Consider the following 19,365-nt stretch of genomic DNA (forward strand, 5'->3'; position numbering starts at 1 on the left):
CCACGGCTCCGGGCTCCGCGCTGCGCGCTGCGCGAGGTGCAGAGAGCGATAGCATGTCACCCCGAGGCAAGGACGGGGCGGCCGTGGAGGCCGGGGCTCCAGCCGGGCAGCCTGCCGTGCTGCCGTGCACGCCGCAGGCCGGCGGACGGGGCGGGCAAGACAAGCAGCGAGGCGGCGCGGCCCCGGGCAGAGCCTTCCCCTCCTCCACGCAGTGCCTCTCGACCTGCCAGATTTTACGAGATTCGTCCCCCGAGACCCTGGGGACGGCCGTGGCTTGGCCGTGGCTTGGCCGTGGCTTGGCCCCGGCCGAGCGAACGACGCGACGGCCGCCGCGACAAATTCGCAAGTCACCGCCACTCGATCCCCGCATCCTCGGCGTCGTGCGTGTCCGTGACGACGTGTCGGGGAGACCGTATCGGGAAGGCCGTGTCCGTGGCGACACGTCAGTGACGACGTGCCCATGATGACGTGTCCGTGACGACGTGTCCGTGACGACGTGTCCGTGACGACGTGTCCGTGACGACGTGTCCGTGACGACGTGTCCGTGACGACGTGTCCGTGACGACGTGTCCGTGACGACGTGTCCGTGACGACGTGCCGTGACGACGTGGCCCGACTTCGCGGCCAGGTAGTGCCATGGCCAGTGCGCCGGGGGGCGGATGGGCGAACAAGCCCGAGTCCCAAGGCTCCAGAGGTGGAGGGGAGTTCCCGGCGTCTAGCCACCGCCTCAGCCTTCGCCAGCTTCGCCAGACTCGACTCGGGGTCACGGCTCGGCACGGCGGGCGGGCGGTGGCCCGGCCCCTGGAGTCCTATAAGTGGCGCGCCGGTGTCGGCGCCAACGGACGCGATCCGTCGCCAACCCCCTTCTCCTTCTCCTCATTGCAGCCCCTGGCGATTAATTTTTCGTGCGACGGATGGCAGTCTGCGCCTGGCCACGGCCTGGCTGCGGTCATTCCACCGGGCTGGCTGGTAGCTAGCCTGGGGCTGTGGCGCTGCGCTGCGCGGTGCTCTGCGGCGCTGTGGAGCATCAGCCGGAGTGGTCGTCGCGCCGCCCCTCGGGGCTCGTCGATGCGGACGTGGACGTGGACGCGGGGCTGTGTGTGGTCGTTGCAAAAAGCGGCGAAAGATTGGCGTGGCCGCGCCGCCCCCGCCCCGCCCCCGCCCCGCCCCCGAGTCTCTCCTTATCGGCCCGCGCGTCCCCCAGGAGCCCCAGGACGCCGTCGACAGCGCTGCTGCGGGCCGGCGCGTGGCGGCGAGGGAGGATAGGCCCTAATAATATTAAATGGTCGCGATAAAGTGCACGGGGCTCTTCTACCCCGTTAGAAATCACAGGCTTAGCGCGGAGCCCCCGCCCCGCCACCGCCGGTGTAGGAGGCGAATTGTACCCGTCGGCGCAGGGTACCCCCGGGTACACAACGCCTAGGGCCATGGTAACCTGGGGTACACGACGCCTAGGTTCAATGTACCCAGGGGTACAATGCGCCTAGGTGCCAGGCGAATTGTACCCCGGGTACAATGCGCCTAGGCGAAATGTACCCCGGGGTACAATGCGCCTAGGCTTATTGTATCCCCCCGCCGGCCGGAGGGGGATGCACGTCGCCTAGGCGCAATGCATCCCCCCCGGGTACAAAGAGCCTAGGCGAGGAGTATCCCCTCGGCCGGCCGGAGGGGGGTACAATAAGCCTAGGCGCAATGCATCCCCCCCCCGGGTACAAAGAGCCTAGGCGAGGAGAATCCCCTCGGCCGGCCGGAGGGGGGTACAATAAGCCTAGGCGCAATGCATCCCCCCCGGATACAAAAATGCCCAGGCGAGGAGTATCCCCTCGGCCGGCCGGAGGGGGGTACAATAAGCCTAGGCGCAATGCATCCCCCCCCGGGTACAAAGAGCCTAGGCGAGGAGTATCCCCTCGGCCGGCCGGAGGGGGGTACAATAAGCCTAGGCGCAATGCATCCCCCCCCCCGGGTACTAGCCAGGGGAAGGCCTTCTGCCTCGATGCTGAGCTGGATTCTGCTGGAGATGGAAATGCATTTTCATCAGTAGTAAATTTGGATGTGTTTATTTTGAAAATGAGCCTCTTTTCTTTTTGGGGGGTGATAGCCAGGAAGTATGCTTTCGCGCAAAGGATTGTGATTCGGCAATGGTTGGTTTCTCCTTGAATCGACGGAAGGCTATTTAATAATCAAAAACTAAATGTTCCAACCAATCCTAACCTAACCTATCGGGCTCGTGACAGATCTTACTCTACTCGTGACAGATCTTACCCTACTCTCGACAGATTTTATTCTCAAACTAAATGGTCCAACCAAACCTAACCTAACCTAACGGGCTCGTGACAGATCTTTCTCTACTCGTGACAGATCTTTCCCTACTCTCGACCGATCTTATTCTCAAATTAAATGATCCAACCAATCCTAACCTAACCTAACGGGCTCGTGACAGATCTTACTCTACTCGTGACAGATCTTACCCTACTCTCGACAGATCTTATTCTCAAACTAAATGGTCCAACCAATCCTAACCTAACCTAACGGGCTCGTGACAGATCTTCCTCTACTCGCGAAAGATCATACCCTACTCGCGACAGATCTTATTCTCAAACTAAATTGCCTATGAAGCTTGGCGTTCGACTATGGAGCTTGGACTATTGAGCTTGGACTATAGAATATGGACTATGGAGCTTAGACTATAGAGCTTGGACTATGGAGCTTGGACTATGGAGCTTGGACTATAGAGTTTGGACTATGGAGCTTGGACTATAGAGCTTGGACTATGAAGCTTCGACTATGTATACGCATATGAATATAGTAAAAATAAACAGAGGAAGATACCTCTTGTAAACTAAAGGTATCAGGGGGGGGGGGGGGGCGGACAAATGAGCTATTCAAAATCCCAAACAGGGTGCTTCGCTTCGCTCAGCAAAAAGAGCCTAGGCGAGGAGTATCCCCTCGGCCGGCCGGAGGTACAATAAGCCTAGGCTCTTTGTACCCGGGGGGGGGGGGATGCATTGCGCCTAGGCTTATTGTACCCCCCTCCGGCCGGCCGAGGGGATACTCCTCGCCTAGGCTCTTTGTACCGGGGGGGGGGATGCATTGCGCCTAGGCTTATTGTACCCCCCTCCGGCCGGCCGAGGGGATACTCCTCGCCTAGGCTCTTTGTACCCGGGGGGGATGCATTACGCCTAGGCTTATTGTACCCCCCTCCGGCCGGCCGAGGGGATACTCCTCGCCTAGGCTCTTTGTACCCGGGGGGGATGCATTGCGCCTAGGCGACGTGCATCCCCCTCCGGCCGGCGGGGGATACAATAAGCCTAGGCGCATTGTACCCCGGGGTACATTTCGCCTAGGCGCATTGTACCCGGGGTACAATTCGCCTGGCACCTAGGCGCATTGTACCCCTGGGTACATTGAACCTAGGCGTCGTGTACCCCAGGGTACCATGGCCCTAGGCGTTGTGTACCCGGGGGTACTCTGGGTCGGAGGGGTACACTTATACTCCGACACCGGCGTGACGGCGCGCTGGCCCCGCCGGGCCTGCTGCAGGAAGGGGAGCCGAGCCACTGCAGCGCTCCATCACCTAGGGCTCTCCTTGGTGCGGGCCGCGGGCCGCGAAAGAGAAGTCTCAATTACCCTGTGAGGCAGGCGGAGCACTGCATTGGACTCTGCAACTCGCCGACACCTCGCCGACCACCCCCAACCACCTCACCAACCACCACCTCGCCGACCACCACCTTGCCGACCACCACCTCGCCGACCACCACCTCGCCGACCTCCACCTTGCCGACCACCACCTCGCCGACCTCCACCTCGCCGACCTCCACCTTGCCGACCACCACCTCGCCGACCACCACCTCGCCGACCACCACCTTGCCGACCTCCACCTTGCCGACCACCACCTGGCCGACCACCACCTCGCCGACCACCACCTCGCGGACCACCACCTCGCCGACCACACCACCTCGCCGACCACACCACCACCTCGCCACCATCTCCACCGCATCCTCAGCCCGCACCAGCTCGCCCACCGCCCCAGCCCGCCCACCACACGCACACGCTGGCACGGCCGGAAGGCCCTGGCAGTGCCCTGGAGAGCGGGCGGGGAGAGGGCGGCGGGGTGCGGGGTGGGGAGGGGATCACTAAGCGATATTAGGGCGTCCGCTTCCCTCATGCCGATTTGATAGTGCCGCCTTGCCAGGCCTTGCCAGCCTTGCCAGGCCTTACCGCGCATGGCGCTCCAGGCATTAAATATTTCTCAGCGTCCCGCGCGGCATCCCCAGCGCGGTTATCTTCCCTCCGGTGGGGCTGGCGGCTGCAGACTGATTCCGAGAGTCGTTTTCGTCGTTCTGTCTCTCTCGCACTCATGGGGTGTCCCGTATAGGTGCGAGAGAAACAGAGCGAGGGAAACGACTCTTGGAATCTGAAGGGCAGGCCGAGCCAGGGCCGAGCCGCCGAGCCGGCAGTGCGGCTACCGCATGCCTGCCGCATGTTTCCCGCATGCTGGGCCGTTCCCTCGCATGCCGTGGCCGCTGCGCCGCGTAGCAACGCGGGACTGGGGCACGGCGGCACGGCGGCACGGCGGCCAAGACCCGGCCGCTGGAGCCAGCAGACTGATTCCGAGAGCATTTCGTCGATCGGTCTCTCTCTCACCTTCACGAGACGCCCAGTGAGTGCGAGAGAGACAGAGCGGTGAAAATGGCTCTTGGAATCAGCCCTGCTGCAGGCTGAAGCCGGTACTAGTATGGCGCCGTAGTCGGTGGTGCTCCTATTTCACACATTACGACGTTTTGCGGTTGGCAACACTCTTTCGGAATTTTCGCCTAGACACTTAATGTGGCAACATTGACCCGAAAGCCACCGGGTAGCGGAGCCTGGCGCAGACCCATCCCACCGGGTAGCGGAGCCTGGCGCAGACCCATCCCACCGGGTAGCGGAGCCTGGCGCAGACCCATCCCACCGGGTAGCGGAGCCAGGCGCAGACCCATCCCACCGGGTAGCGGAGCCTGGCGCAGACCCATCCCACCGGGTAGCGGAGCCTGGCGCAGACCCATCCCACAACAACAAAGCAGAGGTCGTCTCACGCTAAAATAGCCGTCAGCAACATTCTACGGTGCCGATTGGATTAACAGGCCATATCGACAGGACGTCGATATGGCCAGTGTTCGACGCGAGAACTAAAACTATCTGCTTTGTTGCGGGACGGCCGGACGACAGCACAGCGGGACGAGCACTCAGTGGTCTGAAGCGCAGAAAACCCGGCCAGGAATCAATTATGAAATTAAATGGCAGTGTATTCGTGGAGGTCCCGCGTTCAAAGTAGGTTTCCCGCGTACAGGGGCTGGTTGGTGGGCGTCCACTCCACTGCACAGTGCGCCAGAAGACCGGTGGAGGCGGCCAAAACTCTCTACATAGACGCGTTTTGAGCGCCAGAGCGTCGCTAAATGGGACTCGAACCGAACGTGTGACCCCACCAATCGATTTGCTCTCCGAACGAGGAATCCATTGGTGGGGTCACACGCTGGCTTCGAGTCCAATTTAGCAACTCTGGAGCTCAAGTTTTTGGCTCTTTGGACTGATTTTTGCAATAATTTTGACGCGAAAAAGAGTGTACTATACGCAACAGTCGAGTCACAACGTTGTGAGAGTGCACAGCCCGAGAGTGCGAGAGCGAGGCCTGGGCTGCATAATGGCAGTGGAGGTGCTACGCCGGCCGAGGCGAGCTAAGTCGCGCGCCTCTCCTCCCCGACACGCCCGGCCCGGCCGGCCTAGAGCCACGGCCCGCCCTGACTCCCCGACCAGGAAGTGCAGGGTTATTCATACGGGCCGGGCGGCGGGGCGGCGGGGCGTGTGCAATCGCCCGGCCCGTCTGCGAGTCGCCGAGGACTTGAGAGGACTCCTCTCCTACATTCAGTTATCGACGTGCAGGGAGTTTGGCGGGTCGGGACGGCGGGTAAATTTATTTCATGGCCGCAGTGCCGGCAGTGCCGGCAGTGCCCTGGACGGCCTCGGCGCACGCCTTCGAAGTGCCGCCCGCTCCACGCACGTCCACGCGTGGACGGCCTCGGCGCACGCCTTCGAAGTGCCGCCCGCTCCACGCACGTCCACGCGTGGACGGCCTCGGCGCACGCCTTCGAAGTGCCGCCCGCTCCACGCACGTCCACGCGTGGACGGCCTCCCAGCAAAGCGCCAGGGCAGCACGTCGTACCTCGGCGAAGAGAGTTTTTGGCCGCCATTTGCCATGAGGGTTGGTTGGTGCGTGTTTGGGTCCGCGCTCAGTCCACGTCCTCGCGACATCGCGGCCAGCGCACACAGTGGGCCAGAAGACCGGCGGCGGCGGCGGCTACAATTCTAGACGCGTTTTGAGCTCCAGGTCGCTGAACAGGACTCGAACGAAGCGTGTGACCCCACCAATTGATTCCTCGTCGGGAGATCAAACGTTCCGGGCTCACACGTTCGGTTCGAGTCTCATTTAGCGAATCTGGAGCTCAAAACGCGTCCGGGGTTTTGATTGCCCCCAGGTCTTCTGGCCCACTGTAGCACGCCGGGCACGCCGCTCGCCGCAGACCGGACAGGACTGGCTTTATAGATCATAAAGGCCCCCGCGGCGCAGCTGGGACGCTGGCACTGCCCTGGCTGCGCTGGCGGATGGACGCTTTTTCCGCCGCCCTCTCTTGGCAGTGCCCTGGCCCGCCCCGCCCCGACCAGCCCCGCCCCACACTGCCTCGCCCCGCCCCGCTGCGCCCACCACTATTACCGACTCGTTCTTGGCAACCGCCGACCGAAATTCGCGCGGAATCGACGATCGCTTCGGGGGATAAAAAGGAAACCCCCACAGGAAAATGTTGGCCCTTCCAGGAGACACTGTGCGACAACACAAACCCTCTACCCGGAGGTGCGGCGTCGTGGTGGTAAGAGAGGGTGGCCAAAGCCTAGTCTAAGGCAAAGTGACTCTTTGCAACGGGATCGCGAGACTCTTTTGTGACCTCCTTCAGTCACACTGCCCGCGCGCGAAAACGCACGACCCTAGGGAACCTTCTACTCCCCGTCAGATCAGCGAACCACGGAGTGCTCCATGAGCGAACAGCAAACACTCGGCGTGAGAGCGCCGCGAGTGTCGCGCGTCGCGCCCTTGACGCCGGTGGCCGTGTTGGGCGTGGGGCAGGGCGTAGCGGGGCGTGGGGAGGCGTGGTGGTGTGGCAGGGAGCGGCAGGGCACGGCAGTGCGTGGCAGGGCAGCCCGATTTCCCTGCGGCCCTTTCCCAGTCGCAGTGTTTATCTGCGGAGGGCCCAAGTGCCGAAGGGGCGACCCTTCAAGGTGCGGCCCTTACCGTGGAGTGGCTGCACGTTCACCCCCTTTGCCTCGGACTAAATCACCGGCGACGCGATCGCCGTCCGCGCGTCGCCGCGACACCCCCGCCGCCAGGGACTCTCCGACTTACGCAGCGCGCTGGCGGCCGGGGGATGGAGGAGGGAGGTCACACGCCGATACCCCACGCGTTGCAACAAGACGCACAGCAAGCCAGAAGACCGGTGAATGCGGTCAGAGTCGCTAAATGGGACTCGAACCGAACCTGTGACTCTACCAACGGATTGCTGTCCGAACGAGGAATCCATTGGTGGGGTCACGCGATCGGTTCGAGTCCTGTTTAGAGACTCTGGAGCTCAAAACGCGTCTAGAGTTTTGGCCGCTTCCATCGGTCTTCTGGCCCACTGTGCGGCGGAGCGGAGACTTCGGACGGCGCATTCCTGGCGGCCTCCAAGAAGGGCCTGACGGCCTCACGGCCTGACGGGTCGGAGCCCTCCGCCGCGGCCGCGCTGGCAAGGTGGCGGGGAGGAGGGGGGATTTCCGACACGTCAATCTTGTCGCGGTGTCGCCTTCCCTGCCTTACCGCTGTCGTGTTTGTAAGGGAGGGCAGGGGAGTTCCCTCGGTGCCTTCACAGGCAGCATTACGGCGCCCCGGTATATTGGCAGCAAAGGCAAGCGACCCAGCGACGCTCTATTCAGCCAGTCCTTCTTTTTCCGGGGGAGTGAGCAAGTGGGGCTGCCTCCAGCCGCCTCCAGCCGCCTCCAGCCGCCTCCAGCCGCCTCCAGCCGCCTCCAGCCGCCTCCAGCCGCCTCCAGCCGCCTCCAGCCGCCTCCAGCCGCCTCCAGCCGCCTCCAGCCGCCTCCAGCCGCCTCCAGCCGCCTCCAGCCGCCACCAGCCGCCTCCAGCCGCCTCCAGCCGCCTCCAGCCGCAGCCGCCTCCAACCATCCCGGCTAACCTCCAGCTCAAGCTCCAGCTACTTCCAGCTGCCCCCAGCCGTCTCCAGCCGTCTCCAGCTTCTCCTCCAGCGAAGACGGCGAGGACGGTAGACTTTGAGGGAATGTGGCGGTGGTGGCGGTGCTGTTTGAGGTGCCGCCACGGCGAGCCCGAGCCACGGTGCAGACGTCGGGGACGTGTCCCGCATAGCCCCGCAGGCTGGTCCCGAGCACTCGCTTTCGTCATCGCTCTGCCTCTCTCGCACTCATGGTATGCACGCCCTAGGGTCGGGAGAGAGACAGAGCGACGAGCCTCTGAACGGAAATAAGGCAGTTGACCGCGGAGGTGGGGTCGACCGTCCGCGTGGCCGGGCGGCCGGGCCACGACCTCCGCCTCCGCCACAAACGATGACTCTGCTCGCCTCGCGAGAGTCCCCTGCCGGCCTGCCGAGCGATTCAGACGATCGGTTCGCCGCTCTGTCTCTCTCGCACCCACGCGGAGATCCCCATGAGTGCGAGTTAGACAGAACGGCAGATCGACTCTTCTGCATCGCTCGACAGCGGCAGCCCTCGGCCTCCGCGGCCCCTTGCACCGCCTCCCCTCGCGGCCGCCAATAAGACGCGCTTCATGTTGGCGGCCAAGCTGCAGGCCTGAACTGCAATACGAGCGGCTGGAGGTGAGGGGAGCGGAGGGGAGCGGAGGGGAGCGGAGGGGAGGGGAGGAGAGGAGGAGGGGAGGAGGGGAGGAGGGGAGGAGGGAGGGGGAGGAGGGGAGGAGGGGAGGAGGGGAGGAGGGGAGGAGGGGAGGAGGGGAGGAGGGGAGGAGTGGAGGAGGGGAGGAGGGGAGGAGGGGGAGGGGAGGATGGGAGGAGGGAGAGGGAGGAGGGGAGGAGGGGAGGAGGAGGGGATGGGAGGACGGGAGGAGGGGAGGAGGGGAGGAGGCAAGAGGGTAAGGGAGAGGACGGGGTGCTGTGGCGCTACGCGCTCGACCCTATCACAAACCCGGTCGTCGGGGCGCGGGGAAAAATTCCGCGACAGCGGCGCAGTCACTTTATGACGGGTTGGCGGTGGGCCCTGTAGGGCTGGCCCGGCCCGGCACGGCACGGCACGGCACGGCGTGGCCCGCTGGGGGCTGTACGGCCAAGTGGCGGCTGCGGCTGCGTTATTTGTACCACACTCCCCCGCGCACAGCGCCGCACAGCGCCGCAACGGTACAGTACATATTAAATCGGCGACCGTCGAACGCGGAAACGGCGGGGGTGGTGTAACGCGACCCCGAATGAACACGGCACAAACTCGACCCGCCCCCGCCCCGTGCACACTTGTTTGCGTTTTTTTTTCGCCCTCCGCTCGCTCCCTTCCGATAAATTACGTGCAAGATTGGGAGGCCGGATTGCGGCGGACTCGCCGACAGGCCGGGTCTGGCTGGGCCTGCGTCTGGGTCGGGTCGGGTCGGGTCGGGGTCGCAAGAGGCGCATAAAATGGAAAGCGATTTCATACAAAATTAAAGTTGCCGGCGTATATTTTGCGGGCGACACGCAAGCGCCCCACGCACAGTGGGCCAGAAGACCGATGGAGGCGGCCTAAATCCCAGCGCGTTTTGAGCTCGAGAGTCTCTAAACGAAACTGGAACCGAACGTGTGGATTGCTCTCAGAACGAGGAATCAGTTGGTGGGGTCCCACGCTCGGTTTGAGTCCTGTTTGGCGCGACTGGAGCTCAAAACGCGTGTCGAGTTTCGGCCGCCTCCACCGGTCTTCTGGCCCACTGTGTCACGCTCCACCACGGCACAGCTAGGGACGGGCGATTTTGCGATTAATCGCAGGTGCGATGCGATTTTTTCAAAAAATCGCCATGCGATTTTGGTTTTTGAACCTTGGCGATTAATCGCAAAATCGCAAAAAATCGCAAAATCGCAAAAAAATTGCTAAATCGCAAAAATCGCACCGTGCATGGATTCCGCGACAGCTGCACCGAACGAGGCTGGCGCGTGTTGTCGTTGCCAGTAGCCTGCCATTTGTCCACTCAGGAATTTGTTTTTACATTTTTTTTAAAAGATTTTGTGCCATAATGGGTAGTACATAAGTTTTGTTGTGTTTGTTTGCGATTTTGCGATTCTTGCGATGTTTGCGATTTTTGCGATGTTTGCGATTTTGCGATTAATCGCATGAAATCGCGATATGTGAGAAATCGCAATCGCGATACTAAAATTTGGAAATCGCCCGTCCCTAGGCACAGCCGAAGATTCGCCCCGCGAGGCGAGCCGCGAGCTGTCGGACTGTCGGCGGGCAAGCCAAGGCAAGCGGCGTAAACAGGGAAACGAAACGGTTTGTCAAACCGGCGAAAGCGCGCGGCATTGGGACTCGTGCACGGGCCGTGCGCTCGTTGCGTATTCAAGGCTCGTGTCGCGTTTCACCGAGAAGCAATCAAGAGAGTACACTGTGAATGTGACGTCATTCGCAAGGCACTCTTCAGACTCACACTGTGTTTGCGAGTGGGGTTGCCTTGCACCACGTCTGCCTGTTTGGCTCCAGCCCGCGCCCCGCGCCCTCCCCCAGGGCAGCACCGGGCAGCCAGCACCGGGCAGCACAGCCACTGCGAGCAGTCTGTCCATCTCACTCTCGCGATGAACGCGTCTCGCGAGTGCGAGCGAGACGGAGCGACGCCAACTCCTACTGCCATCGACCGCGCGGCGCCGGCAGGCAGGCAGGGGCGGTAGGCAACCCGTCACGGCGCCAGGCGCCGGGCAGGCAACCCGTGACGCCGCCAGGCGGGGCGCGTGGTCCGGAATGCCGCTCGGCGGTGGCGCCCGCGACCAGGACGCCAGCGCGGCGAGGAGGTGGCCGAGGCCGCCACGCACACCCCAACCCTACGCAACCCTCCCTCCCTCCCCCACGCCTGATTCGCGGTCCGCGGTGCATGGGGGAGATGAGTAGCGAAGGGAGGGTGCGGCGTGCCGGCGTGCCGGCCGTAGAGGGCGGCCACCGCTCGGGCACCCCGGCCGGCCACCTCAGGGCGCGTGGCGAAGCGGAGGGGAGGGGGATGCCGGCGCGGCGCGTGCCGCTGGCGCTGGTCGTCCCGCGTTGGAGTCGCTCTGTCTCTCTCGCACTCATGGGACGTTCCGCGTTGGTGCGAGGGAGACGGAGCGACGAAAACGACTCTCGGAAGCAGACTGCTGGGCGTGCGCGCCTGGTGCGCCGCCGTGTCGTGACCGCGGCCAGTGCGGCCAACACGCCAAGCACACCGTGATGGTGCACGTCGCCACTTGTTGAGGACGACCCAGTGTAAGGAGGGGAGGAGGGGGAGGGGGCCGCACCACGGTGGACATGGTGGACGTGGTATACCTGCTGGACATGGTGGACGTGGTGGACCTGCTGGCTGGACGTGGTGGACGTGGTGGACGGGGAGGACGTGATGGACGTGGTGGGTTGGACGAGGTGGACAGTGGACGAGTCAGACGTGGTGAACGTGGAGGACATGGTGGACATAGTGGGCGGTCGACATGACGGCGCGGTCTGAAAGGAACACCGTCCATCTCTATGGCTGTTCCAAGCGCCGGTCTGCCTTTTCCAGAGCGTGGCGTGACCTGCAGACTTCCGAGACTCGTCTCCGTCGCGCTGTCTCTCTCGCACTCAGGGATGTTCTTATCGGTGCGAGAAAGACAGCGCGACGAAAACGACTCTCGGAATGAGTCCGTTGGCTGGCGCGGCCGACTGCCTGCGGAAATGACAACAAACAGCATTCCGGCGACCGGGACGGACCGGGACGGACTCTCTTCGGGTCGAGATTGGAACACCGGCCGGTCCAGCCCGGCGGCCCCGTCAGTCCCACTGCAATCGCCGTGCACCGGTCAGGCGGAAAGTCATTACTCGGCCACTGTGTGTTTTGGTTGCTTTCGTTTCGTCTCTTCTTGTTTTCGTTTTTCGTTCTTTCGAAGGAAACCTGCAGCCGCGACCGCTACGATTTCCTGGAAAAAATTGATGCGCTGTGTAAAATGACGGCACACTGGGACGATGAATACGGAAGCACACACCGGGGGCGGGGCGGGGGAAGGGGGTGGGGTGCTTGTCTGCTGCCTTTCCCTTTCCTTGAAGGAGGGCGTCGTGTGTGTATGTGGAAAAGGGGGGGGGGGGGGGGGGCAGAATAGCCAGCCATTGTATGAACGTGTGTGTATGTGCGCGCGTGCGCACGCGCACATTTGTATGTAGGGTAGGTGTGTGGTAGGCGTCTGCTAGCTCGCTTTACCGTGATCACACCGAGCTTCTCGTGCAGATGAGGTGCTCACTTGGTGCTCACCGCACATCCGGTACACCCAGAACACCCAGTCTCGGTGCACGCCATCAGCATCTCCGTCTTCGCTGTCGCGGCTCCCCAGCGTTACGCTAGTAGACACCCCCCCCCCGCACTTGGTGCTGTCTCGCCTCTGAAATCCGCACAAACTATCGTGGGGAATCTAATTGACCATCGGCCAAGCCTCTTCAGTTGAACTGCCTTTTCTATTATAGAAGCCGTCATTAAAAAGAGTAATACTCCTGTAGATACTTCGCGCACCATCGTGCACCCTGCCGCGCCTCGGAAAGAGAATATAGTAGTGCACCTTGACATCAAGTTATTCAGTTTAATTTCATGCAGTTGACTAATAGAAGTTTACTTGAAAACAGAGAACTTGACCCCTGTGAGGATCTACATTGCACCAATACTAAGAGGAGTGTTGACGCCGTAATGGAGATACAGTGAACCAGCGACCGAAGCAAGGTCCTTTTTTCCTCGTTTATTGACCGCGTTCCGGGCTAGAGCCTCTGCGCCACCGACTAGCAGCCCCTTGCTTGCAAGATCAATACGGACGCATTGTTAACCTGATTAAAGCCCATTGTTCGCCCGAGGCGAGCCGGGGGGAGGGGGAGGGGGCTGTTGCAAGAGGTTGGCCCCAGGCCGTTGCGGCTTCATGGAGCTGGTCTGCAGGCTAAGCCACGCCACGGTAACAATCCACAATCCGTCTAAAGGAGGCCGATGATCTGCAGGTGGCTGGATCGTACGGTAGTTGGCTGTGTCTGCGGCTGCCTGACTGGCGTGCCTGACTGACTGCTGACTGACTGACTGACTGACTGACTGACTGGACTGACTGACTGCTGACTGCTGACTGACTGACTGACTGACTGACTGACTGACTGACTGACTGACTGACTGACTGACTGCTGCCTGACTGGCTGACTGACTGACTGACTGACTGACTGACTGACTGACCGACTGACTGACTGACTGACTGACTGACTGACTGACTGACTGACTGACTGACTGACTGACTGACTGACTGACTGACTGACTGACTGACTGACTGACTGACTGACTGACCGCCTAGCAGCGCCGCCGGCCCGCCTAACCGCGCGTTGCAGCGGGTTGCCTACCCTCGACTCCGCGGGCGCACAGGCAGACCGGCGCTGCGTAACGCCTCTCTCTAACAACCCGCCGCCACCTCGGGGCGTCTAAGACCCACTCCACGTGCAGTCGCTCAGTGGGCCAGAAGACCGGTGCAGGCGGCCAAAACTCTAGACGCGTAGAGCCCCAGAGTCGCTGAACAGGACTCGAACCGAACGTGTGATCCCACCAGCGGATTCCTCGTTCGGAGAGCAATCCATTGGTGGGGTCACACGTTCGGTTAGCGACTCTGGAGCGCAAAACGCGTCCAGGCCTTCGACCACCTCCGTACCGGTTTTCTGGCCCACTGCGTGAGACGGCGCCGCGCCGCCGCCTGGCCGCCTGGCCCGCAGACTGCACACAAAGGCAACGGGTCCTGAATATTCATCCCTGTTTGTATTCACGGGGCAGCAATAAGACGCGATAAAAGGATTGGGCCGCGGGGCGGTGGAGGGGGTAGCGCCTCCAGCGCCCTCCTCCAGCCGGCCAGCCAACAGCCAGCCAACAGCCAGCCGGCACGGCCAAAGGGTAATGATCCCTTTGCCGGTCCCTTTGCCCAGTGCTGCAGCGTGCCAGCGCGGCCAGCCACGCCTTGTTTTTCTGCCTCGTCCTAATAAACGTCCCGGAGGGTCGCAATCTGGGCGATAGAATAAAACGTTTACTCGCAGCCACTCTTTTCGCGCGCCGCGCTGCCCCGGGCCCACGAGGCTCTCGCCCTCCCACGCCGATCGGTTGTCGATGCCACTTTATTGTTTGCTTCCTTTTTTTGTGATTTTTTTGATTCCTTTATCTGTTGTATTATTTCTCCTAATGGGCAGCGGCCGCGCTCCCTAAGTTTGTGATTCAGATTCAATTCCGTCCACCACCTGAGCAGCGCCGAGCATGAGCGCGAACGGTGCATTAGTGAGGCGACGCTGAGAACCGCGCAGTCACGAGTCGCCCCCCCCCCAAAAACAGAGAAAGAAAGAAAACAAAACCACGGCGATGTGAAACGACCCCGTTGATTCGCCCGGCCGAGTGCAGTGTGCAGAATTTAGAGCGCCGCCACGTCGCACAATAATATGATTGGTTTGTTTTCGAGCAATAATTCAGAGCCGCCTACACTCCGCCACCACACCCCGCCCCGCCCCACCACCCCGCCGTCCCTTCCCGCGTTGTCACCTACACAGCCTGATCAATTATGCGGTGAATCAACGTGGCAACGCTTGAACCGCACTCAATCCACACACACACACACACACACACACACACACACACACATACACACACGCACACACGTCACGTACACACACACAGAGTCACGTGCGCGCAGAATAACTGCGACCCGCGGACATGACAGCCCCGGATGCTGAACCGCAAAAAGCTCCGGGCAATGTGTCGACGGTGGTGGCTCTTGTGACAGCACTCTCTTTGCAAAGCCTTCCTGGAGGCAGCCGAGCTGGGCACGGCGACGCACAGTGGGCCAGAAGACCGGTGGAAGCAGTCACACGGACGCGTCTTGAGCTCCAGAGTCGCTAAATCGGACTCGAACTTAACGTGTGACCCCCAAGATCGCTCTCCGAACGAGAACTCCATTGGTGGGGTCACACGTTCGGTTGGAGTCCTCTTTAGCGACTCTGAAGCACAAAACGCGTCCAGAGCTTTGGCCGCCTCCACCGGTCTTCTGGCCCACTGTGCTGCCGCACGGAGCCGAGCAGCTCCGCAAAGCCGTCGTTGCTTTGATCGTTATCGCGGAGGGGGATGCCCCGTTCTCTATTCATGCGCAATTCTACTAAGGCCGGGACGAAACATTTCTGTGGCAAATAAGCGTTATTTCCGCCAAAACAGCGGCACTGCGCGTACACTGGGAGCGCCGCGCGGGTGGAGGGCAGTGGAGGCGCTGCAGGGGGTGGGGGGCTCCTCGCGGGGGACTCTCTATGCAGGAGGTGTCAACCGCGAGTGTCTGTGCGTCAGTGTGAGTGTTCGCACCACCCTTGAAGAGGACGAGGGGTCGACCACCTTGGGCCCTCCATCTTATATCGTTGCTCCCCCCTCACGGTGAGGAGTCGAGGTGGAATAGCAGAGTCTGGCTGGAGTCCTCGTTGAGAACAATCCACTGGTGGGGTCACACGTTTGAGTCCCATTAAGCGACGCTGGATTTCAAAACGCGTCTAGAGTTTTTGCCGCCTGCACTGGTCTTCTGGCCCGTGCGGGCGCTGCAGTGCTGCTGTGCTAAGCAGCCGAGGCGGATTTAGCCGGGTTTAGCCGGGTTTAGCTGGGATGAGGCGAGGACCCGACAACACTGCTCGTGCCGTGCCGAGTCTGCCTGGAGCACACAATGAGCCTCGGGTCGGCCACCACTGGTCGGTCTGGTCTGGCCCGGTAGTGCGGCGGCAGTCCGGTGTCTTTCTCCTTCCTCCCGCTCGGCGCGCTCGGCCCGGCCTTTCAAAGGCTCGTGGTCAGCGCTGGCCTGCCTGGCCTGCCTGGCCTGGCCTGCCTGGCCTGCCTGGCCTGCCTGGCCTGGCCTGCCTGGCCTGCCTGGCCTGGCCTGCCTGGCCTGCCTGGCCTGGCCTGCCTGGCCTGCCTGGCCTGCCTGGCCTGCCTGGCCTGGCCTGCCTGGCCTGCCTGGCCTGGCCTGCCTGGCCTGCCTGGCCTGGCCTGCCTGGCCTGCCTGGCCTGGCCTGCCTGGCCTGGCCTGCCTGGCCTGGCCTGCCTGGCCTGGCCTGCCTGGCCTGCCTGGCCTGGCCTGCCTGGCCTGGCCTGCCTGGCCTGGCCTGCCTGGCCTGCCTGGCCTGCCTGGCCTGGCCTGCCTGGCCTGGCCTGCCTGGCCTGGCCTGCCTGGCCTGCCTGGCCTGGCCTGCCTGGCCTGGCCTGCCTGGCCTGGCCTGCCTGGCCTGCCTGGCCTGGCCTGCCTGGCCTGGCCTGCCTGGCCTGGCCTGCCTGGCCTGCCTGGCCTGCCTGGCCTGGCCTGCCTGGCCTGGCCTGCCTGGCCTGGCCTGCCTCGATACTCCCCTGCAACAAGCAGCTATCTACGCTCACTGTCTCGGTAACCGACTATCTACGGGCGGTCTCCCGACAACCGGCTATCTACATGGGCTGTCTGGATAACCGACTATCCAACATCGTAGCGAGGTTAGGGTTGTCGGATAACGAAGTATTTTTCTCCATGATACTTAAAGCGACCCGTTTAAACCATACTTAATCTTGCTTTGACAAACTTTTGACAAGTTTTGGTAAAGGTTTTGCGAGGGCAACTTAATTGGTTGGATAAATAAATGCATTCAATCTCGCGAGGTGGAGAAAGCAGATAGTCGGTTATCCAGACAGCCCGTGTAGATAGCCGGTTGTCGGGAGGGCGCGCGTAGATAGTCGGTTATCGAGACAGTGAGCGTAGATAGCTGCTTGTTGCAGGGGGGTATCGGCCTGGCCTGGCCTGCCTGGCCTGGCCTGCCTGGCCTGGCCTGCCTGGCCTGCCTGGCCTGGCCTGCCTGGCCTGGCCTGCCTGGCCTGGCCTGCCTGGCCTGCCTGGCCTGGCCTGCCTGGCCTGGCCTGCCTGGCCTGGCCTGCCTGGCCTGCCTGGCCTGCCTGGCCTGGCCTGCCTGGCCTGGCCTGCCTGGCCTGGCCTGCCTCGATACTCCCCTGCAACAAGCAGCTATCTACGCTCACTGTCTCGGTAACCGACTATCTACGGGCGGTCTCCCGACAACCGGCTATCTACATGGGCTGTCTGGATAACCGACTATCCAACATCGTAGCGAGGTTAGGGTTGTCGGATAACGAAGTATTTTTCTCCATGATACTTAAAGCGACCCGTTTAAACCATACTTAATCTTGCTTTGACAAACTTTTGACAAGTTTTGGTAAAGGTTTTGCGAGGGCAACTTAATTGGTTGGATAAATAAATGCATTCAATCTCGCGAGGTGGAGAAAGCAGATAGTCGGTTATCCAGACAGCCCGTGTAGATAGCCGGTTGTCGGGAGGGCGCGCGTAGATAGTCGGTTATCGAGACAGTGAGCGTAGATAGCTGCTTGTTGCAGGGGGGTATCGGCCTGGCCTGGCCTGCCTGGCCTGGCCTGCCTGGCCTGGCCTGCCTGGCCTGCCCGGCCTGGCCTGCCTGGCCTGGCCTGCCTGGCCTGGCCTGCCTGGCCTGCCTGGCCTGGCCTGCCTGGCCTGGCCTGCCTGGCCTGGCCTGCCTGGCCTGCCTGGCCTGCCTGGCCTGGCCTGCCTGGCCTGGCCTGCCTGGCCTGGCCTGCCTCGATACTCCCCTGCAACAAGCAGCTATCTACGCTCACTGTCTCGGTAACCGACTATCTACGGGCGGTCTCCCGACAACCGGCTATCTACATGGGCTGTCTGGATAACCGACTATCCAACATCGTAGCGAGGTTAGGGTTGTCGGATAACGAAGTATTTTTCTCCATGATACTTAAAGCGACCCGTTTAAACCATACTTAATCTTGCTTTGACAAACTTTTGACAAGTTTTGGTAAAGGTTTTGCGAGGGCAACTTAATTGGTTGGATAAATAAATGCATTCAATCTCGCGAGGTGGAGAAAGCAGATAGTCGGTTATCCAGACAGCCCGTGTAGATAGCCGGTTGTCGGGAGGGCGCGCGTAGATAGTCGGTTATCGAGACAGTGAGCGTAGATAGCTGCTTGTTGCAGGGGGGTATCGGCCTGGCCTGGCCTGCCTGGCCTGGCCTGCCTGGCCTGGCCTGCCTGGCCTGCCTGGCCTGGCCTGCCTGGCCTGGCCTGCCTGGCCTGGCCTGCCTGGCCTGCCTGGCCTGGCCTGCCTGGCCTGGCCTGCCTGGCCTGGCCTGCCTGGCCTGCCTGGCCTGCCTGGCCTGGCCTGCCTGGCCTGGCCTGCCTGGCCTGGCCTGCCTCGATACTCCCCTGCAACAAGCAGCTATCTACGCTCACTGTCTCGGTAACCGACTATCTACGGGCGGTCTCCCGACAACCGGCTATCTACATGGGCTGTCTGGATAACCGACTATCCAACATCGTAGCGAGGTTAGGGTTGTCGGATAACGAAGTATTTTTCTCCATGATACTTAAAGCGACCCGTTTAAACCATACTTAATCTTGCTTTGACAAACTTTTGACAAGTTTTGGTAAAGGTTTTGCGAGGGCAACTTAATTGGTTGGATAAATAAATGCATTCAATCTCGCGAGGTGGAGAAAGCAGATAGTCGGTTATCCAGACAGCCCGTGTAGATAGCCGGTTGTCGGGAGGGCGCGCGTAGATAGTCGGTTATCGAGACAGTGAGCGTAGATAGCTGCTTGTTGCAGGGGGGGATCGGCCTGGCCTGGCCTGCCTGGCCTGGCCTGCCTGGCCTGGCCTGCCTGGCCTGCCTGGCCTGGCCTGCCTGGCCTGGCCTGCCTGGCCTGGCCTGCCTGGCCTGGCCTGCCTGGCCTGGCCTGCCTGGCCTGCCTGGCCTGGCCTGCCTGGCCTGGCCTGCCTGGCCTGGCCTGCCTGGCCTGGCCTGCCTGGCCTGGCCTGCCTGGCCTGGCCTGCCTGGCCTGCCTGGCCTGCCTGGCCTGGCCTGCCTGGCCTGGCCTGCCTGGCCTGGCCTGCCTGGCCTGGCCTGCCTGGCCTGGCCTGCCTGGCCTGGCCTGCCTGGCCTGGCCTGCCTGGCCTGGCCTGCCTGGCCTGGCCTGCCTGGCCTGGCCTGCCTGGCCTGCCTGGCCTGCCTGGCCTGCCTGGCCTGGCCTGCCTGGCCTGCCTGGCCTGCCTGGCC

The 19,365-nt window shown here is 62.1% G+C and overlaps 1 protein-coding gene and 1 long non-coding RNA gene across 2 annotated transcripts in view; one reads left to right on the forward strand and one right to left on the reverse strand.

Moving 5' to 3' along the window:
• Nucleotides 1-3,986, reverse strand: part of LOC117651218 (netrin-A-like) — a 14,131-nt gene extending 10,145 nt beyond the window's left edge. The window contains exon 1 of the mRNA XM_034395033.1: nt 3,704-3,986. Within this exon, the coding sequence (XP_034250924.1) occupies nt 3,704-3,986 (283 nt within the window). The remainder of the gene's footprint in view (nt 1-3,703) is intronic.
• A 12,800-nt stretch (nt 3,987-16,786) lies between these two features.
• On the forward strand, nt 16,787-18,849 carry LOC117650716. Its single transcript, XR_004588060.1, has 4 exons — nt 16,787-16,938; nt 17,384-17,565; nt 18,011-18,192; nt 18,638-18,849. It is a non-coding gene; the product is annotated as an uncharacterized LOC117650716 (long non-coding RNA).
• Nucleotides 18,850-19,365: the final 516 nt, after the last annotated feature.

This window comes from Thrips palmi, unplaced genomic scaffold (genome assembly GCF_012932325.1).
Source record: "Thrips palmi isolate BJ-2018 unplaced genomic scaffold, TpBJ-2018v1 HiC_scaffold_5, whole genome shotgun sequence".
In the NCBI taxonomy this organism is placed as follows: domain Eukaryota; kingdom Metazoa; phylum Arthropoda; class Insecta; order Thysanoptera; family Thripidae; genus Thrips; species Thrips palmi.